This window comes from Cetorhinus maximus, chromosome 1, assembly GCF_964194155.1.
Source record: "Cetorhinus maximus chromosome 1, sCetMax3.hap1.1, whole genome shotgun sequence".
NCBI classification, from domain to species: domain Eukaryota; kingdom Metazoa; phylum Chordata; class Chondrichthyes; order Lamniformes; family Cetorhinidae; genus Cetorhinus; species Cetorhinus maximus.
In genome coordinates this window covers 96,009,892-96,033,859 of record NC_135879.1, presented here as the reverse complement: position 1 = coordinate 96,033,859, position 23,968 = coordinate 96,009,892, and the positions used below count along the sequence as shown (strand labels likewise).

Sequence of the window (23,968 nt, the reverse complement as noted above, 5' to 3'; positions counted from 1 at the left end):
ACTTGTGGGGAAATCTACAGAAGAGCAATAGGGGGCGTTCAAAAAGGAAATGGGGAGGGTACAGGCTCAACATGTTCCCTCTAGGGTGATAGGAAGGAGTAACAAGCCCAGAGAACCATGGATGACCAGAGATATTCAGGATATGATGAGAAGGAAAAGAAAGGCTTTTAGCAGGTGCAAGGGGAGCATTAGTGGAGTACAGAAAGGGCAGGGTGGAGTTTAAGAAAGCTATTAGGAGAGCAAAGAGGGGATATGAGAAAGCTTTGGCTGGTAAAAGTAGGGAAAATCCCAAGATATTCTAAAAGTATATCAGTGGGAAGAGGATAACCAGGGAAAGAGTAAGGCCCATTAGGGGGCAATCTATGGGTGGAGCCAAAGGTCATCAGTAGAGTGTTGAACGAATATTTCATATCCGTCTTCACCTAAGAGAATGAGGATGAAGGTATGGAACTCAGGGAGAGAGACTGCGAGGTTCTTGAGCAAATTGATGTAGGGAGTGACAAGGTATTGGAGGTGTTGGCAGGCTTAAAAGTGGACAAATCTCCAGGTCCTGATGACTGGTGTCACAGACTGCTGAGGGAGGAAAGGGAGGAGATTGCAGGGGCTCTGACCCAAATTTTTAATTCCTCTATGGCCACGGGGAAGTGCCAGAGGACTGGAGAACAGCTAATGTGGTCCCACTATTTAAGAAGGGTTGTAGAGATAATCCAGGGAACTACAGACCAGTGAGTCTCACATCAGTGGTAGGGAACCTATTGGAGAAAATTCTGAAGTAGAGAATCTGTCTCCACTTGGAGAGGCAAGGTTTGATCAGGGATAGTCAGCATGGCTTTGTCAGAGGGAGGTCATGCCTAACAAATTTGATTGAATTTTTTGAGGAGGTGACCAGGTGTGTAGATGAGGGTAGTGCAGTTGATGTAGTTTATATGGATTTCAGCAAAGCCTTTGACAGGATCCCACATGGGAGACTTATAAAGAAGGCAAGTGCACATGGGATACAGGGTAATTTGATAAGGTGGATTCAAAATTGGCTTAGCTGTAGGAGACAGAGGGTGATGACAGAAGGCTGCTTTCGTGACTGGAAGTCAGTGTCCAGTGGCGTACCACAGGGATCTGTGCTTTGTCCCCTATTATTTGTCATTTATATAAATGACATAGATGACTATGTGGGGGTAGGATTAGTAAGTTTGCGGATGACACAAAGATTGGCCGGGTGGTTAACAGTGAGGTTGAGTGTCTTGGGCTACAGGAAGATATAGACAGGATGGTCAAATAGGCAGATAAGTGGCAGATGGAATTTAATCCTGAAAAGTGTGAGGTGATACACTTTGGAAGGAGTAATTTGACAAGGAAGTATTCAATGAATGGAATGACACTAGGAAGTTCTGAGGAACAAAGGGACCTTGGCATGTGTGTCCATAGATCTCTGAAGGCGGAAGGGCATGTTAGTGGGGTGGTGAAAAAGGCATATGGGACACTTGCTTTTATCAATCGAGGCATAGATTACAAAAGTAGGGAGGTCATGCTGGAGTTGCATAGAACCTTGATGAGGCCACAGTTGGAGTACTGTGTGCAGTTCTGGTCACCACATTATAGGAAGGATGTGATTGCACTTGAGGGGGTGCAGAGGAGATTCACCAGGATGTTGCCTGGGATGAAACATTTAAGTTATGAATAGAGGTTGGATGGACGTGGGTTGCTTTCGTTGGAGCAGAGAAGACTGAGGGGCGACCTGATCGAGGAATATAAGATTATGAGGGGCATGGACAGGGTGGATAGGGATCAGCTGTTCCCCTTAGCTGAAGGGTCAGTCACGAGGGGACACAAGTTCGAGGTGAGGGGCAGGAGGTTTAGGGGGGATGTGAGGAAAAACCTTTTTACCCAGAGGGTGGTGACGGTCTGGAATGTGCTGCCTGGGAGGGTGGTGGAGGCGGTTTGCCTCACATCCTTTAAAAAGTACCTGGATGAGCACTTGGTACATCATAACATTCAAGGCTATGGGCCAAGTGCTGGTAAATGGGATTAGGTAGGTAGGTCAGGTGTTTCTCACGTGTCGGTGCAGATTCGATGGGCCAAAGGGCCTCTTCTGCACTGTGTGATTCTGTGATTCGTCCCACTCCTCCACACTAGGGCAGCTTCTTGAATCCTCTGAGGTTCTTCACAACTGCAGTTGAGCTTGACATTAAGTAATCTGAATTAAACAATCAGAGCATAGTAATAGTTGGAGCAAGTCAGTTAATGACATGAATATGACGGCCATCAGGAGCTAGATTTTCCTTTGGCTTGAAAACTGACTTTTAAAAGTGTCTTTCCAGTCATTGGCAATGTTTTAAATATGAATCCCACTTATAGAACAGATAGTGGATTTGGGGAGGCAGAAAAATAAAGTTAGGCGAAACATCTTAATATAAGTAGAAGCAGTACAGAAAGAAAATTGAAATTGAAATCAGAGATTAGAAAAGATGAGTGAACAAGAGAGGATCTGGCAGGATAGAAAGGTGCTTCAGCATTTATAATGTTATGTAAAGTTGGCCAGAATTTTGATGTCGGTGTGTGGGGCGGGCCCGACATGGCGACGTGTAAAATGATGACGGTGACGTTGGGCATGCGTCCTCATGTCACCGCGCGTAATAAGACCAAAAGACCATAAGACATAGGAGCAGAAATTAGGCCATTCGGCCCATCGAGTCTGCTCCGCCATTCAATCATGGCTGATAAGTTTCTCAACCCCATTCTCCCGCCTTCTCCCTGTAACCTTTGATCCCCTTACCAATCAAGAACCTATCTATCTCGGTCTTAAATACACTCAATGACCTGGCCTCCACAGCCTTCTGTGGCAATGAATTCCATAGATTCACCACTCTCTGGCTAAAGAAGTTTCTCCTCATCTCTGTTCTAAAAGGTCTTCCCTTTACTCTGAGGCTGTGCCCTTGGGTCCTAGTCTCTCCTACTAATGGAAACATCTTCCCCACGTCCACTCTATCCAGGCCTTTCAGTATTCTGTAAATTTCAATCAGATACCCCCTCATCCTTCTAAACTCCATCGAGTATAGACCCAGAGTCCTCAAACGTTCCTCATACGTTAAGCCTTTCATTCCTGGGATCATTCTCGTGAACCTCCTCTGGACCCTCTCCAGGGCCAGAACAGCCTTCCTGAGATATGGGGCCCAAAATTGCTCACAATATTCTAAATGTGGTCTGACCAGAGCCTTATAATGCCTCAGCAGCACATCCCTGCTTTTATATTCTAGTCCTCTCGAAATAAATGCCAACATTGCATTTGCCTTCCTAACTACCGACTCAACCTACAAGTTAACCATAAGAGAATCCTGGACTAGAACTCCCAAGTCCCTTTGCACTCCAGATTTCTGAATTCTCTCCCCATTTAGAAAATAGTCTATGCCTCTATTCTTCCTACCAAAGTGCATGACCTCACACTTCCCCACGTTGTATTCCATCTGCCACTTCTTTGCCCATTCTCCTAACCTGTTCAAATCCTTCTGCAGCCTCCCCGCCTCCTCAATACTGCCTGTCCCTCCACCCATCTTTGTATCATCTGCATACTTAGCCAGGATGCCCTCAGTTCCTTCATCTAGATCATTAATGTATAAAGTGAAAAGTTGTGGTCCCAACACTGACCCCTGTGGAACTCCACTAGTCACTGGCCGCCATCCTGAGAAGGACCCCCTTATCCCCACTCTCTGCCTCCTGCCAGACAGCCAATCTTCTATCCATGCTAGTACCTCGCCTCTAACACCATGGGCTCTTATCTTACTGAGCAGCCTCCTGTGAAACACCTTGTCAAAGGGCTTCTGGAAGTCCAAGTAGATAACATCCATTGGCTCTCCTTTGTCTAACCTACTCGTTACCTTCTCAAAAGAATTCTAACAGATTTGTCAGGCATGACTTCCCCTTGATGAAACCATGCTGACTTTGCCCTATTTTACCATGCACTTCCAAGTATTCTGAAATCTCATCCTTAATAATGGACTCTAAAATCTTACCAACGACCGAGGTCAGGCTAATCGGCCTGTAATTTCCCGTCTTTTGCCTCAGTCCCTTCTTAAACAGGGGGGTTACATTAGCGATTTTCCAGTCCTCTGGGACCCTCCCTGACTCGAGTGATTCCTGAAAGATCACCACTATCGCCTCCACTATCTCTTCAGCTATCTCCTTCAGAACTCTGGGGTGTAATCCATCTGGTCCAGGTGATTTATCCACCTTCAGACCTTTCAGTTTTCTGAGCACCTTCTCCTTGGTAATGGCCGCCATACTCACCTCTGCCCCCCGACTCTCTTGAACTTTGGGGATGTTACTTGTGTCTTCCACCGTGAAGACTGACGCAAAGTACCTATTCAGTTCCTCCGCCATTTCTTTGTTCCCCACTACTACTTCTCCAGTGTCATTTTCCAGCGGCCCAATGCACACTTTTGCCTCTCTCTTACCCTTTATATATCTAAAAAAACTCTTGCAATCTTCTTTTATATTACTGGCTAGTTTACCCTCATATTTAATCTTCTCCCTCCTTATTTCTTTTTTAGTTGTCCTCTGTTGGTCTTTGTAGGCTTCCTAATCCCCTGGTTTCCCACTGCTCTTCGCCGCATTGTATGCTTTCTCTTTAGCTTTTATGCTGTCCCTGACTTCCCTTGTCAGCCATGGTTGCCTCGTCCTCCCTTTAGTGTGCTTCTTCTTCCTAGAGATGAATTTTTGCTGTGTCTCCCAAATGACTCCCAGAAACTCCTGCCATTGCTGTTCCACTGTCTTTCCTGCTAGGCTCATCTCCCAGTCAACTCTAGCCAGCTCCTCCCTCATGCCTCTGTAGTTGCCTTTATTCAACTGTAATACTGTTACATCTGATTCCAGCTTTTTCCTCTCAAACTGCAGGGTAAATTCTATCATATTATGGTCACTTCCTCCTAAGGGTTCCTTCACCTTAAGCTCCCTTATCAAATCTGCCTCATTACACATCACTAAATCTAGAATTGCCTGTTCCCTAGTGGGCTCCACCACAAGCTGCTCCAAAAAGCCATCTCGCAGACATTTCACAAATTCCTTTTCTTGGGATCCACTCCTACCTGATTTTCCCAGTCTACCTGCATATTGAAATCCCCCATGATCACTGTAACCTTGCCTTTCTTACACGCCTTTTCTATCTCCTGGTGTATCTTGTGCCCCACATCCTGACTACTGTTCAGAGGCCTGTACATAACTCCCATTATGGTTTTTTTACCTTTGCAGTTCCTCAACTCTACCCACACAGATTCTACATCATCTGACCCTACGTCATTTCTTCTTATTGATTTAATTTCATTTCTTACTAACAAAGCAACCCCACCCCCTCTGCCAACCTGCCTATCTTTTCAATAGGATGTATATCCTTGGATATTTAGCTCCCAGTCCTGATCCCCTTGCAGCCATGTCTCCGTGATACCCACCACATCATACCTGCCAATTTCAATCTGCCCCACAAGCTCATTTACCTTATTTCGTATACTGCGTGCATTCAGATACAACACCTTCAGTCCTGTATTTCCCGCCCCCTTTCTCATTGTCGTCCCTTTATCTGTTGTGCTTGATGTTAGATTCCTAGCCCTTTCCAAACACTCTGTCCTATTTTGTGTTCTGGGGACTTTAATAGCCTCTCCTGGGCTCTCCTTTGTTTTCAGTTTTTTCATAATTTACCATGAAATTTAGATCCTTCGTTTGACGGACGTGCACTGGAAGTGGCTGCGTGTCCGCCAAAATGTCAAAGGCCTGTTAAGGCCAAGAAAAAGCCAATTAATGTAATTAGTAATGCTGCCCATCCAACCTTAAGGTTGGCGGGCAGACGAAGAGCCCAAGCGACCTTCGCGTTTTTCAGGAAACCTCATCCACGGGCGGGATAAGATTTCCTAATGGTTTTATAAATAAATAAATAAAATTTTCGCATTTCATAAACATGTCCCAGCTCATGTGACACTATCACATGAGGGGACATGTGTAAATAATTTTTATGTTTACTGAAAAATTTCATTATGTATTTAATCTCCCTGAAGCAGTTCCGTGGCTCAGGGAGATTTCTGCACTTTCTCACGCGGATGCATGAAAGAGCTCAGGCTCTGACTCTCCCTCCTCCCCCCGCCTGCACAGGTAGCGCTGAGTGCCACCGGCCATGCGTCACGCTGGGCGGGCCTTAATTGTCCCGCCCACGTAAAATGGCGGCTCAGAGCTGATCGCGGGCAGCAATCGGCTCCGTGCCAGCCTGTGCCCACTCCCGACCGGCCCGCCCGACAGACAGGAAATTCTCCCCATTGTGTTTGAAGCGTTTCATTTAGTAGCACTGCTTAATATAACAGTGATAAAGTTATTCCTGTTTGGGTATAGTTGTTACTTTACTAATAGTATATCTCAGTGTTACAGTATGTCATACAGGATGTTTTCCAAACCTGCTGACATTCTAAAGGTTAATGACAATTTAATGTAACTGTAATGTTCAGAAAGGTGTGCTAATGGTGACAGCAGTTTTGTAAACATAATTCCTCAGACTTCTTGCTGGTTCAATGCCAGTTAGACTAAATATTTATGTTACAAATATTATGTCTTTAATCATTGATTAGGTCTCAGCTGGGGTATTGTGTCCAACTATGGGAACCAAACATCAGAAAGGATGTCGAGGCATTGAAGAGAGTGTACAGGAGACTTACTAGATTGGGACCAGATAATGAAAGGTTTCAGCTATGTAAAGAATCAGAAGAAGCTGAGATTGTTTTCACTGGAGCAGAGATGGTTAAAGGGCAATTTAATACAGACATTCAAAATTATGAAGGTTTTTGATAGTGTACATAAGGAGACTTTGTTTTCACTGGCAGGAGGGTCAGTGACCAGAGGACACAGATTTAAGTAATTAGCAGAAGAACCAGAAAGGAGATGAGAATGCTTTTAACAAGGTGAATTATTAAGATCTGGAAAGGTGGATTCAAAGCAGATTGAATAGCAATTTTCAAAAGGGAAGTGTATATCTCTCTGAAAAGGAAATATGTAGAGCTATGGGGGAAGAGCGAGGGAGTGGGATTAATTGGATAACTCTTTCAAAGAGCCAACGCAGACACAATGGGCTGAATAACCTCTTTTAGTGCTGTATGATTGTATAATGATACAATAATTCTCTGGGAGACCAGCAGACTGCCAGTATCCTGTGAAATACAGCAGAGACTTGGGCGCACAGGATCTCTGCTATTTCCATGAGTTCCTATGGGACTTGGTAAAAGGCAGGACCTCCAGCTTCTACCTATTTGGACACCAATGTCAGAAGGGCTGGGCTAAGGCTGGGCTCTCCCAATGCTCGGGATTCCTCTGTCCTACAGGAGATTCTGTATAAAATTGGAATCTGATATGAAGGATTGTATCAGCCTACAAACCAACTGGTCGCACAAAAATACTGTAGTCAACTGCTGGTTTGCAGTAACACCCCAGGCCCTCCCCTCCACTTTTACTGCTGACGTCCAGCTTAAGTTGCTGGATTTCTCATGTCCCAGTTTGACAAACTGCCCGCTAGTGGACACTCAGCGACTGCATTCTAATGAGACCTGAAATGGCAAATTTTAGGCCTCCCACTGAAAACTTCAAAGGGGTAGCTTTTGACAGACCACCAACTTGCCATGTTGGTGTATGTTTAAAATCACCACTTCTCATTCTACGTTTTCTCCATTTGTCTCCTTGCTCCTTAAATTTCCCTTTATTTTCCCCAAATATCCCTCTTTCCTCAATTTCCCCTCTTTCTCTGTGTCCCAATTTGCATCTCTCTTCTGGTGGGTGGCATTAATCGAGCTGGCACTAGGGTGAGGCAGCAATTAAGGAGGGTTGCAGATAAAAATGGGAGAGTAGTTACTTAAGTGGATAGAAGGGTGATTGGCCCTGTGGTTTCAGGAAGTTGGTGGAGTTGGACGAGAAGGGTTAAGTGTAACTAAATGTGTGGGCAGGGGAAGCCGGGTGGCAAAAAGTGAGGTAGCTCTGAAGTAGATTCATACAGACTCGAAAAGTTAACTCTGTTTCTGTCTCCACAGATGCTGCCAGATGTGCTGAGTTTTTTCCAGCATTTTCTATTTTTTTATTTTTGATTACATATAGTCAAGGTTTACTACTATACTGGAAATACATGGTGAGAAAAAGCCAACCAGTGGAGAGGAAGGAAGGAAGTTGGGGAGACTGATTAAATGGCCAATAAATTAATATGTATAAATCTGATTAATTGCCTACTTTAGACACTAGAAAAAACATAGCAAGCAGGCAAACACAACAGATGCTGAGATAATTAGTCTGCTCTGTAGTGACACTCGGTGGCCAAAGCCAACAACTACAAGAAGACTCAAGCTTTTCTCTCAACCATCAACCCTTGGGGCTGACTTTTGTGGTCATCGGGCAGGGGCGATGGGCGGGCCCAGGGGGTACCGGGAAACGGCCCGCTGTCAGCAATCGGCCCCCGACCACAATATTACACTGGCTGGCCAATAAATGACCAGCCAGCATGAAAGGCACGCTTGAAAGACTCAGAGATGCCGGATGGGGGCGGGAAGAGGGCGAGCTCTGAAGTCAGCGCAGGCACGGGAGAGAGTGGAAGGAAAGCTTACTGAAGGCAGAGAGCTGCCTCAGGGAGCTGAAGATTTTAAAACCATCAAATAAAGATTTTGAAATGAAGAAAAAAATGTCCACACATCGGACACACTCACCTAAACATATAGGTTATAAAAATCCTGCCCAAACATTTTTAATTTTTTTAATTAATATCGTAAACCTCATCCTGCCCTTGAATGAGGTTTCCTCAAAAATCCAAAGGCTGCCAGGCCAATTCACCCGCCCCCCGACCGTAATTTTGGACGGGCAGTGAAAAACTGAGGTTAATTAATACATTAATGGCCAAAATAGGCCTCTTAATTGTCGGCGGGTGCACTGCCAACTCTCCCGTGTGCCTGTTGACCAAAATATCACACAAGTGTGCGATGACGTCGGGACGCTTGCCTGACGTCTTTGTGCACTATTTTACACTTGGGCGTGTCTTGCATGCGCTCGCACACCAAGTGAAAAATCCTGCCCTTAGTATATGAGGGAACTTGCTGTCTTGCTGCCTTTAATTTTTTCCTTCCTAAACCAGGGGCTCCGAGACTGGTTAAAGCAACTTTATTACCCCTTGTTGACATCAGTTATTTCAGCACAGCTTGACAAAGAAGTCACGGGGAACAGTGCTGGGGCCTCAACCTTTTACAATTAGTACAAATGACATAGATGAAGGGACTGAAGGAATGGTTGCTAAATTTGTTGACGACACAAAGATAGGTAGGAAAGTAAATTGTGAAGAGGACGTAAGGAGGCTACGAGTGACATAGATAGGTTAAGTGCAAAGATCTGGCAAATGGAATATAATGTGGATAAATGTGAAATTATTCATTTTGGCAGGAAGAATAAAAAAGAAGCTTATTACCTAAATAGTGAGAGATTGCAGAGCTCTGAGACTCAGTGGGATCTGGGTGTCCTAGTGCTTGAATCATTGAATCACAGAGGGTTAGGATGCAGGTACAGCAGGTAATTACAAAAGCTAATAGAATGTTATCATTTATTGTGAGGGGAATTGAATACAAAAATAGGGAGGTTATTCCTCAGTTGTACAGGACACTGGCGAGGACGCTTTTGGAGTATTGCACACAATACTGACCTTATTTAAAGAAAGATGTAAATGTGTTAAAAGCAGTTCAGGGAAGGTTTACTAGACTAATACCAGGAATGGGCGGGTTGTGTTATGAGGAAAGGTTGGACAGGTTAGGCTTGGATTCACTGGACTTTAGAAGAGTAAGAGATGACTTATATTGAAACTTTAAGATCCTGAGGAGTCTTGACAAGGTGGATGTGGAGAGGATGTTTCCTCGTGTGGGAGAATCTATAACCAGGGGGTCACTGTTTAAAAATAAGGGATCAACCATTTAAGACAGAGATGAGGAGACTTATTTTTCTCTCAGAGGGTTGTGAGTCTTTGGAACTCTCTTCCTCAAAAATCGGTGGAAGCAGAGTCTGAATATTTTTAAGGCAGAGCTACATAGTTTCTTGATTAACAAGGAGTAGGCAGGAATGTGGGGTTGAGGTTGCATTCAGATCAACCGTGATTTTATTGAGTGGCAGAGCAGGCTTGAGGGGCCGAGTGGTCTACTCCTGCTCCTAATTCGTATTTTGTATGAACCTAGCACCTTCTGGTCTGTGTGACATCTATCCATTGTTTCAAACACTCATTCTAAAATCGAGCAATTCAGCAAATTGCCTTTCAGTTTCTATCAAGGTGAAGAGAGCTGACTGACTGTATCATACCTTTCTCAGTTGGGAAAAATTGACCACATTTTGCCTCAGCACACAGGCCTGAAGCTCTCTTTTGTTCTTTGCCATAATAATATGCACAAGGAATGTAAGTGCAGGGAACAGTGGGTGGGAAACTCCATGGTGAAAATTTTCAGCCCATTCAAAAACCAAATATAAAATCTGATGCATCAAAGTTGTTGGTGACTTTCTGTCGCATACCAATTATAGAACTGGTAAAAGACACTGCTGTTTTATTAAGGTATCTAATAGGATCATAGACTTACAAAGATATTATTTCATTAGGATAGCTAATTGTCCATCGATACAAATGATCCTCTAAATCAGATCTCTCACTTCCTGTTAAGGGAAAGTATCTGTGGATGAAATGTAACCACAGTTTGTGTTGTTTTGAAAACCTCCAGCCTCCTTTGGTGACAGTGACTAAACATTTAGAATTTATAGGTTTATTAGAAATTAGGATGAATGTTTCATAGCAAATGTTTTACCTCCTAAAGTAACGGATTGCATTAGCTAAAATTAATTATTTTGCACATAGTTCTTGATCTCTTTGGACCCTTAGACAGAGCCACCGTACCAAACCCAATCGCTTCTCCGTATGGGGCATCAGGGGCCGGGGAATTAGAAGTTAGGACACTGTAACACACACTCAAACACAACTTCAAGGCCAGGATTTTCACATTGGCGGCGGGGGCGGGCCCTGCACACCGTCACGGAACATGATGCACGGTGACATCGGGCGTGCGTCCTGACGTCACCACGCGTCACTCAGATCTTTCGTTCGGCGGGTGCACACCGGAGGTGGCTGCGTACCTGCCAAACTGTCAAAGGCCTGTTAGGGCCATTAAAAAACCAATTGAAGTAATTATCAATGCTGCCCGTCCAACCTTAAGGTTGTCACATGAGAGGACATGTCTAAATAATTTTAATCTTTCTTTATTTAAAACTTTCAATCTGAACTTAAACTCCCTGAGGCAGCTCCATGCTTCAGGGAGATTTCTGTGCTCTTTCACACACATGCATGCCCCGACTCTCCCTGCCCCCCCACCCGCACAGGTATTGCTGAGTGTTACCAGCCGTGCGTCATGCTGGGAGGGCCTTGATTGGCCCGCCCACATAAAATGGCGGCACGCAGTCAATCCTGGGCAGCGATCAGTTCTGCGCCCACCCACGCCCGGTCCCGACCGGCCCGCCCGACAGGCAGGAAATTCTTCCCCAGGATCCATCTTTCGAATATTTCCAGTGAAAAGTTTTCACTATCAGGACTACAATTGCAGCAGGTCATGCCTGGTTTAGCTCGTGCTGCTCATATAAAAGTTGGCAGGATATGGATATTCGTCTGTGATGTGGACACAAATAAAGCAGAAACAGTGGTTATAGAGTGGCATTGGAGAAGGTTTCATGGCAGTTTGCCTGCTATGCTGCTCAACGGAGAAATAATGAAGGGAAATTTAGGAAGGGGAATGAAGAACACAAAAAAGATATGGTGAAGGTTAGGGGATTAGTATTGGAGTCAATATTAATTATCATAATGTAATTATTGAGAGCATTTATTAAGTTACGCAGATGTGGGTTAAATTCCTGATGAGCCCATCCTGAAATTCTTTGGAAGCATTTTAGTATTTGCAAAATCATATTTTATTCAGATCTCTCGGTTTGCACATGGAATATCTGCCATTGACTGCGACCTTTACCTGTAAGTACAGAGAAGGAAAACAGTATTTACAAGGAAAAACTCAGCAGGTCTGGCAGCATCGGCGGAGAAGAATAAAGTTGTAAAATAAACTTTATTCTTCTCCGCCGATGCTGCCAGACCAGCTGAGTTTTTCCAGGTAATTCTGTTTTTGTTTTGGATTTCCAGCATCCGCAGTTTTTTGTTTTTATCTCAGTGTTTACAAGGCCCGTGTAGCTCTGAAAACTGCAATCTCCACCCAGCTATATTATCGCATTATGTAACCTTTGCCTCTAATCCTCATTACATTAACATATCACAATAACTCTGAAATTACACTGCAGAGTACTAACACAAATGTTCATGTGTTGTTGCTAATATCTCTACTGTTTAAGCAGAGGAATTAACCTTTTTAGTTTAAATGGGTGAATTGCTCTACAAAAATAATGGAGAGAGGGATTTCAGGAGGACACGCTCAGCATTTGCACCCTGGTATCTCACGGCATTATTTTAGAGCAAGTGTTGAATAACTGTACTAACATTGTGATCACAAATAGTTTGACTAACATTACTTATGATTGTATTCCTCGATGTAGTGCTTCATATGATGCTGTACTTGATAGAAATGTGGCCATTAAGAAACTCAGCAGACCATTTCAGAACCAGACGCATGCCAAACGGGCTTATCGAGAGCTTGTACTCATGAAATGTGTCAACCACAAAAATGTAAGTTCTAACATTTTTAACATATCCTGATTAATCCTAGAAGTTGCATTGGCAGTAAAAACATGGAGATGGTGTTCATTACCGAAGACTGTAGGGAAGCTGTCAATATACTTGACAATTACCAACATGCTTGCCTATTCTATTGAGCTGATCTTGCTGTAAGTTGCAAAGATCATCATTACTGTTTAGCACCATCAAATCCCATCATTATGGTTTTATCCAGGCTTTTATTTAAGAAATAGCCTATGAAATCCATAATAATATCAGATATAGGTTACTGTGAATAGCATGATTGCTGCTTTTCAGGCTAATTTTACTAATCAATTTACATGTGTAAGTATAATCATGCTTTAGCAGCAGTCATATCTGACCCTGTGTTAAGGTTTTAGCAAGGGGAAGGCTCCTTGGAGTAAATCTTTGTCTTAACCACCCGAATGGTAACCTGACAAATTGGTTCACCTGCCTGTTGGAGAAACTGGACAATTTTCATGCCATTGATTTATTGGCATACAGTCCAGGCAGGCTCTATTGACCTCCTACCCAAAATCCACAAACAGAACTGTCCTGGCAGACCGATCGTGTCAGCCTGTTCCTGCCCCACGGAACTCATTTCTCGTTATCTTGACTCCCTTCTCTCTCCCCTTGTCCAGTCCCTTCCCACCTACATCCGTGATTCCTCTGACACCTTACGTCACATCAACAATTTCCAGTTCCCTGGCCCCAACCGCTTCCTCTTCACCATGGATGTCCAATCCCTCTACACCTCCATCCCCCACCAGGATGGTCTGAGGGCCCTTAGCTTCTTCCTTGAACAGAGGCCCCAACAATCCCCATCCACCACTACTCTCCTCCGTCTGGCTGAACTTGTTCTCACACTGAACAATTTCTCCTTTAACTCCTCTCACTTCCTCCAAATAAAAGGTGTGGCTATGGGTACCCGCATGGGCCCCAGCTATGCCTGTCTCTTTATGGGGTATGTGGAACATTCCTTGTTCCAGTCCTACTCCGGCCCCCTCCCACAACTCTTTCTCCGGTACATCGATGATTACTTCGGTGCTGCTTCATGCTCTCGTCGGGACCTGGAAAAATTTATTAATTTTGCTTCCAATCTCCACCCCTCCATCATCTTCACATGGTCCATCTCTGACACTTCTCTTCCCTTCCTTGACCTCTCTGTCTCAATTTCTGATGATAGACTGTCCACCAATATCCATTACAAGCCTACCGACTCCCACAGCTACCTCGACTACAGCTCCTCACACCCTGCTTCCTGTAAAGACTCCATCCCATTCTCTCAGTTCCTTCGCCTCCGTCGCATCTGTTCTGATGACGCTACCTTCAAAAACAGCTCCTCGGACATGTCCTCCTTCTTCCTTAACCGAGGTTTTCCATCCACGGTCGTTGACAGGGCCCTCAACCGTGTCCGGCCCATATCCCGCGCATCCTCCCTCACGCCTTCTCCTCCTTCCCAGAAACATGATAGGGTCCCCCTTGTCCTCACTTATCACCCCACCAGCCTCCGCATTCAAAGGATCATCCTCCGCCATTTCCGCCAACTCCAGCATGATGCCACCACCAAACACATCTTCCCTTCACCCCCCTTGACAGCATTCCGTAGGGATCGTTCCCTCCGGGACACCCTGGTCCACTCCTCCATCACCCCCTACTCCTCAACCCCCACTTATGGCACCTCCCCATGCCCACGCAGAAGATGCAACACCTGCCCCTTCACTTCCTCTCTCCTCACCGTCCAAGGGCCCAAACACTCCTTTCAAGTGAAGCAGCATTTCACTTGCATTTCCCCTAACTTAGTCTACTGCATTCGTTGCTCCCAATGCGGTCTCCTCTACATTGGAGAGACCAAACGCAAACTGGGCGACCGTTTTGCGGAACACCTGCGGTCTGTCCGCAAGAAAGACCCAAACCTCCCTGTCGCTTGCCATTTTAACACTCCACCCTGTTCTCTTGCCCACATGTCTGTCCTTGGCTTGCTGCATTGTTCCAGTGAAGCCCAACGCAAACTGGAGGAACAGCACCTCATCTTCCGACTAGGCACTTTACAGCCTTCTGGGCTGAATATTGAATTCAACAACTTTAGATCTTAAACTCCCCCTCCCCCCATCCCCACCCCGTTTCTTTCCCCCCCCCACCCGCCTTTTTTTTCAATAATTTATATAGATTCTTCTTTCCCCACCTATTTCCATTATTTTTAAATCTAAAACTAAAACCTTTAGTCTTTCCACCCCACCCCCACTGTACTGCTGTACTTTGAATATCCTGTCTTGCATTCTTAATTAGCACTTTTCTCAGACAAAGACCACCACCTTCAACACCTCTTTGACCCTTTTGTCTCTGACATCTTTTGATTATCTGCTCACACCACACCCTCAATGTGTCTCTTCCCCCCCCACCCACCTTAAACCAATTTATATTTCTCCCTTGTTGAAACTATGCTTCAGTTCTGCTGAAGGGCCATGAGGGCTCGAAACGTTGACTGATTTCTTCTCCGCCGATGCTGCCAGACTTGCTGAGTTTTTCCAGGTAATTCTGTTTTTATTCTGTTTTTATTTTGTTTTGGATTTCCAGCATCCGCAGTAGCTTTTAGCTTTTTGTTTTTAAGATTACTTCCCAGGTGATGACAATTAAAATTTACTCCCTTCCTTCCTCTTTGTACTTGTATTTTGCATTGAGTGGTATTCCTCCCAGATTGCAAAGATTGCTCTGGACTAAAACAATTCTATTGCTATTAGTCTACAGTCCATTCAAGTGTGTACTTTGCTTAAGTGTACGTCTCAAGCTGAATCTTGCAAGGACTCCACACCCAGGGTGAACCTCAATCAAAGGGAGCATAGATTGGAGAATTGGGCATGGAGGTCAGTGCATTCATCCTGTAGTAATTAACTGTGTTCACTTGCAAATCGAGAGTCATGAGTTGGCCATGCTAACCTATATGTGCCCAACTTTCCAATCCATGCTCCAGTTAAGTAAGTTTGGAGCACAGCCTTGCAAACCTCTGTCTACACCTATGGAGTTTTAAGAATAAAAGTACAGTTTCCCATTAATTTTTATTCAAGTTTTTTTTAAAAAATCTCTTTTTAAATAGTTTTGGATGATTTTCACGTTCACCTGGCTGAAGTTCTTGGCAATGGAACATGTTGCACTTTTCATACTCAGTGCCAACACCAAGGATTCTCAGGTTAAACATAGTGGTAGATATAAAAACATCTCTGTGCCCTTCCCCAACAATGGGGCTGAAAGGCCTTGAGCCCATTGGTGACCTCTGCCACATGAAGCTGCCAAAGTACCGAGTCAGGACACGGTTACATAATTTAAATACAAGCAGCAGGAGCCAAGCTACAATGGCTGCCGGTCAAATGGGATGGGAAGCTGGGGTAAAAGCAACAGCTTGCTTGTTGAGAAATATTTTCTATACCATTGAATCTACCCCATTTATAAGATTGGTACTACCAATGGAGACGCCATTTTTAGGGACATGCAATCCAGCACCCAGACCCAGACACTAGCTGAGTCCCACTTGCATTGTTGGGCCAGTGAGCAATGCAAATGTTGAGTGGCAAAATTAAGAATATTTAATGTGGTCATTCCCCACTCTTGGCTCCAGCCACTCAGGGTCCATGTTTGAGATGGGTGGAGGCAATCCCCCCATCCAGCCACTGCACTAATTGGAATGATAGGGAGTTCTGAGTGGAGATCCAACATTTCAAGGTCCCAACAAAGATCTCACCTACACCTGGCCCTGGCTTGAACCATAGAACTAAGGCACAGAGCACAATGTGAACTGAGGGCTATGCAGAGTGGGAAATTGAGAATTTGGGGAGTGGAGGACTGTCTGGTAAATTGGTAAGTAGGTCAAGCTGAAATGTAATCTTAACATTTAGAACTTAACTTAGAACATTAGAAACCACAAGGCAGTTAGCAATGAAGCAGGTAGCAGTGATCAGCCGTTCATGCCTGAGTTGAGGGTAATTACTGGGAGTTGTAAATTCAGAGTGGCTGAGTAGGCGTATTAAAGTCAAAAGTGTTAAGGCATAGAACACAATGTGAACTGAGTGCATCATAAACAGGGTGGGAAGTTGACAATTTGCTGTGAGTGTGAATTTGGTGCAAAGGGGAAAAGAGGTTCTCTTTTTGGTTAAATTGGTTAGTTTAAGATAAACCTTTTGAACTAATTACATAAAGTTTTAATTAACTAGATATATAAAACAAGGTCAGATAGAGATGGCAGCACAGGGGTTGTACTGCATCTCTGGAGAGCAATGTGATCCCAGAATCTGCAGGAAGTGTCTCAACTCAAAGAATCTTAGCTCAGAGTTGTTGAGCTGGAGTCTGAGGTGCAGACATTGTGGGGCCTCAAGGAGGAGTAGAGTTCAATGTCCTGACCCAGGAGGTATTCACACCCCTTCAGTTAAATAATGGCTTAAATTTGGTTAGTGGTCAGAGACAGGGGCATCTGATATGACACAGGCAGACAGGAGGAGCACAGATGCAGTGGTGGAGGAGCCTCAGCCTTTGCCATTGTACAACGGGTATGAGGTACCTGTTATCTGTGTGAACGAGAACACAGATGCAAGGAGGATGGGAAAAGTGGCCACAGCACCATGGTATAGGAGGTAATGTATGGGGAGTGAAAAGGAATATGTTAGTGTTAAAAGCAGTAAAGTCAGGGGAATTCATACTGTCCCTCAGAGCCGCGACCATGAGTTGGCAGTTTGGTGCCAGGGTTAAAGCCATCTCCTCATGGCTGGAGAAGAACTCAAAGAACGAAGGGAAGGATTCTGTTTCTGTGGTCCACATAGAAGCCAATTACATTGGTAGAACGAGGAATGAGTTTCCGATCAGGGTGTTTGAGGAGTGAGGGCCCAAGTTAAAAAGCAGAGCCTCAAGGTAATAATCTCTTGGTTACAATCTAAAATTGGCATAAGAATAAACAGATTAAAGGTTTAAAAGTGTGGCTGAAGGAATATGTGAGGACAGGATTTTGAATCATGAGGCACTGACACCAGCTCTCTCGAAAGAGGGAACTGTCCATTTGAGACAGGCTCCACCTAAACTGGCTGGGGACTAGTGACCTGGCCAATCGAATAACTAGGGTGGTAGACAGGGCTTTAAATATATATTGGGGAGGGAGGGTTCAGGTAAGGGTAAATTTATAAATCTGAAGAAAAAGTCAAGACCATTGGGCAGACCAGTGATCTGAGTAAAATCAAGCCGATTGTGCCAGGATGAGGCAGAGGCTGGAATTTTACCAGGCCACTTAGAATGAGTTCGGAGGCAGCGGTTGGTTAAAATGGGAGCGGAATGAGTTTGGCTGGAAGTCCGACATCTTTTATGTTCCAGATTTTACCAATGACGGCAACCATGGAGGGAAAACTTTGCACATTGACACAGAGGGACAGTGATTAAGAGGCCAATTTAAGAGGCCAATTAACAGGAATTTTATGGCGCATTTCAGGTTTTATAGACAGCACATGGAAACCACGGGGCTTCAGAGTCTCACTTGTTTAAAGGAGGTGGGGGTAAGCAGGAGCTCAGTGCTGGCTCTCTCAGTCAGCTATCGTGATAGCTAGCATGCTGTGCCAGGGAGAGTGGTGCACAGAGGGCATTGATAAATAATGTCAGGAAGGGGGTAGGAAAATATTCCATCACGGAGGGGATGTGCTGCCAAGGTGACATAGAGGCAGTGGCACTTGCACCAAAGAACCAAATTGGGAAAAGGCGTTAGGCAGGGGGCTGTACGGACAGATGGCTTAGGAATAGGAGAGAGGCCGTGGGCCTTATCCACCCAGGCTTTGGGCTCCCATTGAGGAAGAGGAGCAGCTCAGTGGTTGGGAGGACGAGCCACCAGCGGGGGCGCATCGACAACCTCAGGACCAGCAAGAGGGCCTGGCTCGGGATGGCCACTCTGGAGAAGGAAGCAGAGGGGCTCATCAACAGCCTCCTGTATGCAGAAGGCTATCTTCAGAAGAGTGTAAAGACTTCACCTCCAGATACCTGAGCAGCAGTGTCAGCGAAGACTGTGGCTCTTCAGGGAGGCTGTCACCAATCTCTATGCCATCTGCAGGATGAGCTGAGACCCATGGGAGTCGGTGGACACCCACTGCCAATTCAGCTGAACATCACCGTGACTCTCAACTTCTGTAGCTCTTGCTCTTTCCAGGGATCCACTGTGGAGATGTGTGAGTTCTCTCAGGCTATGGCCCATCAGTGCATCAAAGAAGTGTTCATGAGAGCCGGAGACAAAGCCTGATAGTCAACCGACCTGGATAGTCAGGCAGAGAGGTCCATCGGCTTCGGAGCCATCGCTGGATTTCCCCTGGTGGCACCAACTGTACCCATGTAGCCATCAAGGCTCCTACAGACCAGCCAGTGGCCTTCATCAGCAGAAAGGGCTTCCATTCCATCAATGTACAACTAGTCTGCAAACACTGGAAGTGTATGTATATGTGAGAGAGGGAATGAGTGTGTGTGTTAGAGTGAATGAGTGTGTGTGTGCGAGAGAATGAATGAGTGTGTGTGCGAGAGAGTGAATGAGTGTGTGTGAGAGTGAATGAGTGTGTGTGAGAGTGAATGAGTGTGTGTGTGTGAGAGTGAATGAGTGTGTGTGTGAGAGAGTGAATGAGTGTGTGTGTGAGAGAGTGAATGAGTGTGTGTGCGAGAGAGTGAATGAGTGTGTGTGAGAGTGAATGAGTGTGTGTGTGAGAGAGTGAATGAGTGTGTGTGCGAGAGAGTAAATGAGTGTGTGTGAGAGTGAATGAGTGTGTGTGTGAGAGAGTGAATGAGTGTGTGTGCAAGAGAGTGAATGAGTGTGTGTGCGAGAGAGTGAATGAGTGTGTGAGAGAGTGAATGAGTGTGTGTGTGAGAGAGTGAATGAGTGTGTGTGTGAGAGAGTGAATGAGTGTGTGTGTGAGAGAGTGAATGAGTGTGTGTGTGAGAGAGTGAATGAGTGTGTGTGCGAGAGAGTGAATGAGTGTGTGTGAGAGTGAATGAGTGTGTGTGTGAGAGAGTGAATGAGTGTGTGAATGAGTGCGAGTATGAGAGAGTGAATGAGTATGTGAGTGTTTGTGTGAGAGAGTGAATCAGAGTGTGTTAGAATGAATGAGTGAGTGTGTGTGTGTTAGAGTGAATGAGTGAGTGTGTGTGTGTGAGAGTAAATGCGTGTGTGTGTGTGAGAGTGAATAAGTGAGTGTGTGTGTGTGTGAGAGAGTGAGTGAATGAGTGTGTGTGAGGGTGAATGAATGAGTGTGTGTGTAAGAGAGAATGAATGAATGTGTGTGAGAGAGAATGAATGAGTGTGTGTGCAAGGGAGTGAATGTGTGAGTGTGTGTGGTGTGTGTGAGAGAGTGAATGAGTGTGCGTGTGAGAGAGTGAATGAGTGTGTGTTCATGAGAGAGTGAATGAGTGTGTGTGTGTGTGTGTGAGAGTGAATGAGTGTGTGAGAGAGTGAATGAGTATGTGTGTGTTTGTGTGAGAGAGTGAATGAGAGTGTGTGTTAGAGTGAATGAGCGAGTGTGTGTGTGAGAGTGAATGAGTCTGTGTGAGAGAGTGAATGAGTGAGTGTATGTGTGAGAGAGTGAATGAGTGAGTGTGTGTGTGAGAGAGAATGAATGAGTGTGTGTGTGCGAGGGAGTGAATGTGTGAGTGTGTGTGGTGTGTGAGAGAGAGTGAATAAGTGTGTGTGTGTGAGAGTGAATGAGTGAGTGTGTGTGGTGTGTGTGAGAGAGTGAATGAGTGAGTGTGTGTGGTATGTGAGAGAGTGAATGAGTCTGTGTGAGAGAGAGTGAATGTGTAAGTGTGTGTGGTGTGTGAGAGTGAATAAGTGTGTGTGTGTGAGAGTGAATGAGTGAGTGTGTGTGGTGTGTGTGAGAGAGTGAATGAGTGAGTGTGTGTGGTATGTGAGAGAGTGAATGAGTGTGTGTGTGTGAGAGAGTGAATGAAAGTGTGTGTTTGTGTGTGAGGGAGTGAATGAGTGAGTGTGTGTCTGTGTGAGGGAGTGAACGAGTAAGTGTGTGTGCGTGAGAGAGTGAATGAGTGAGTGTGTGTGAGAGAGAGTGAATGAGCGAATGTGTGTGTGGGTGAGAGACTGAATGAGATAGTGTGTGTGTGTGAGCGTGTGTGTGTGAGTGAGTGTGTGTGTGAGTGAGAGAGTGAATGAGTGAGAATGTGTGTGAGTGAGAGGGTGAATGAGTGAGTGTGTGTGTGTGCGAGTGAATGAATGAGTGTGTCTGTGAGAGAGTGAATGAATGTGTGTGGTGTGTGTCAGAGAGTGAATGAGAGTGTGTGTGTGTGTGTGTGAGAGAGAGTGAATGGGTGAGTGTGTGTGTGTGTGAGGTTGACTGTGTGCGTGTGTGTATGAGGTTGACTGTGTGCGTGTGTGTGTGAGATAGTGAATGAGTGTGTGTGTGAGAGAGTGAATGAGTGTGTGTGTGAGAGAGTGAATGAGTGTGTGTGTGAGAGAGTGAATGAATGTGTGTGTGTAAGAGAGAATGAATGAGTGGGTGTATGAGAGAGAATGAATGAGTGTGTGCGTGAGAGAGTGAATGAGTGAGTGGGTGTGTGTGAGAGAGTAAATGAGTGAGTGTTTGTGGTGTGTGTGAGAGAGTGAATGAGTGAGTGTGTGTGGTGTGTGAGTGAATGAGTGAGTGTGTGTGGTGTGTGAGAGAGTGAATGAGTGAGTGTGTGTGGTGTGTGAGAGAGAGTGAAGGCGTGTGTGTGAGAGAGAGTGAAGGCGTGTGTGTGTGTGAGAGAGTGAATGCGTGTGTGTATCAGTGAGTGAATGAGAGTGTGTGTTTGTGTGTGAGGGAGTGAATGAGTGAGTGTGTGTGTGTGAGGGAGTGTGTGTGTGTGAGGGAGTGAATGAGTGAGTGTGTGTAGTGTGTGAGTGAATGAGTGAGTGTGTGTGGTGTGTGAGAGAGTGAATGAGTGAGTGTGTGTGGTGTGTGAGAGAGAGTGAAGGCGTGTGTGTGAGAGAGAGTGAAGGCGTGTGTGTGTGTGAGAGAGTGAATGCGTGTGTGTGTGAGAGAGTGAATGAGAGTGTGTGTTTGTGTGTGAGAGTGTGAATGGGTGAGTGTGTGTGTGTGAGGGAGTGTGTGTGTGTGAGGGAGTGAATGAGTGAGTGTGTGTGGTGTGTGAGTGAATGAGTGAGTGTGTGTGGTGTGTGAGTGAATGAGTGAGTGTGTGTGGTGTGTGAGAGAGTGAATGAGTGAGTGTGTGTGGTGTGTGAGAGAGAGTGAAGGCGTGTGTGTGAGAGAGAGTGAAGGCGTGTGTGTGTGTGAGAGAGTGAATGCGTGTGTGTGTGAGAGAGTGAATGAGAGTGTGTGTTTGTGTGTGAGAGTGTGAATGGGTGAGTGTGTGTGTGTGTGAGTGAACGAGTGTGTGTGAGGGAGTGAATGAATGAGTATGTGATGTGTGAGAGCGTGAATGAGTGAGTGTGTGTGTGAGGGAGCTTGAATGAGTGAGTGTGTGAGGAAGTGTGAATGAGTGAGTGTGTATGAGGGTGAATGAATGAGTGTGTGTGTGAGAGCGTGAATGAGTGAGTGTGTGTGTGAGAGCGTGAATGAATGCATCTGTGTGTGAGAGAGTGAATGAGTGAGTGTGTGAGGGAGTGAATGAGTGAGTGTGTGTGTGAGACAGTGAATGAGTGAGTGTGTGTGGTGTGTATGAGAGAGTGAATGAGTGAATGTGTGTGGTGTGTGAGAGAGAGTGAATGAGTATGTGTGTGAGAGAGTGAATGAGAGTGTGTGTTTGTGTGTGAGGGAGCGAATGAGTGAGTGTGTGTGGTGTGTGAGAGAGTGAATGAGTGAGTGTGTGTAGTGTGTGCGAGAGAGTGAATGAGTGAGTGTGTGTGTGTGAGGAAGTGAATGAGTGAGTGTGTGTGGTGTGTGTGAGAGAGTGAATGAGTGAATGTGTGTGTAGTGTGTGAGAGAGTGAATGAGTGAGTGTGTGTAGTGTGTGCGAGAGAGTGAATGAGTGAGTGTGTGTGTGTGAGGAAGTGAATGAGTGAGTGTGTGTGGTGTGTGTGAGAGAGTGAATGAGTGAGTGTGTGTGAGAGAGTGAATGAGTGAGTGTGTGTGGTGTGTGAGAGAGAGTGAATGCGTTTGTGTGAGAGAGAGTGAATGAGTGTGTTTGTGTGTGAGAGTGTGAATCGTTGAGTGTGTGTGTGTGTGTGAGATTGACTGTGTGTGTGAGTGAACGAGTGTGTGTGTGTGAGGGAGTGAATGAGTGAGTATGTGGTGTGTGAGGGAGCGTGTGTGTGAGGGAGCTTGAATGAGTGAGTGTGTGAGGAAGTGTGAATGAGTGAGTGTGTGTGAGGGTAAATGAATGAGTGTGTGTGTGAGGGAGTGAATGAGCGAGTGTGTGTGGTGTGCGTGAGAGAGTGAATGAGTGAGTGTGTGTGGTGTGTGAGAGAGAGTGAATAAGTGTGTGTATGAGTGAGTGAATTAGAGTGTGTGTTTGTGTGTGAGGGAGTGAATGAATGAGTGTGTGTGTGTGAGGGAGTGAATGAATGAGTGTGTGTGGCCTGTGAGAGAGAGTGAATGAGTGTGTGTGTCTGTGTGAGTGAGTGAGAGAGTGTGTGTTTGAGAGAGTGAATCAGAGAATGTGTGAGTGATTGTGAGTGAGTGTTTGAGTGAGTGAGTGTGTGTGCATGAGTGAGAGTGTGTGAGTGAGAGTGTGTGAGTGAGAGTGTGTGAGTGAGAGTGTGTGAGTGAGAGTGTGTGAGTGAGAGTGTGTGAGTGAGAGTGTGTGAGTGAGAGTGTGTGAGTGAGAGTGTGTGAGTGAGAGTGTGTGAGTGAGAGTGTGTGAGTGTGTGTGTGTGAGAGTGTGTGTGTGTGTGTGTGTGTGTGTGTGTGTGTGTGTGAGTGAGAGAGTGGGTGTGTGTGTGTGAGTGAGAGAGTGTGTGTGTGTGTGTGTGAGTGAGAGAGTGTGTGTGTGTGTGTGTGAGTGAGAGAGTGTGTGTGAGTGTGTGAGTGAGAGAGAGTGTGTGAGTGAGAGAGAGTGTGTGAGTGAGAGAGAGTGTGTGTGAGTGAGAGTGTGTGTGTGAGTGAGAGAGAGTGTGTGTGTAAGTGAGAGTGTGTGTGTGAGTGCGAGAGTGTGTGTGTGGTGAGAGAGGTGTGTGTGTGAGAGAGTGTGTGTGTGTGAGAGAGTGTGTGTGTGAGGAGTGTGGTGTGTGTGTGTGAGAGGTGTGTGTGTGAGTGAGTGTGTGTGTGAGAGAGGGTG

The 23,968-nt window shown here is 45.5% G+C and overlaps 1 protein-coding gene across 1 annotated transcript in view; it reads left to right on the top strand.

Moving 5' to 3' along the window:
• Positions 1-23,968, top strand: part of mapk10 (mitogen-activated protein kinase 10) — a 144,197-nt gene that overhangs the window by 5,527 nt on the left and 114,702 nt on the right. The window contains exon 2 of the mRNA XM_078543971.1: positions 12,604-12,733. Coding sequence (XP_078400097.1) covers positions 12,604-12,733 — 130 coding nt within the window. The remainder of the gene's footprint in view (positions 1-12,603; positions 12,734-23,968) is intronic.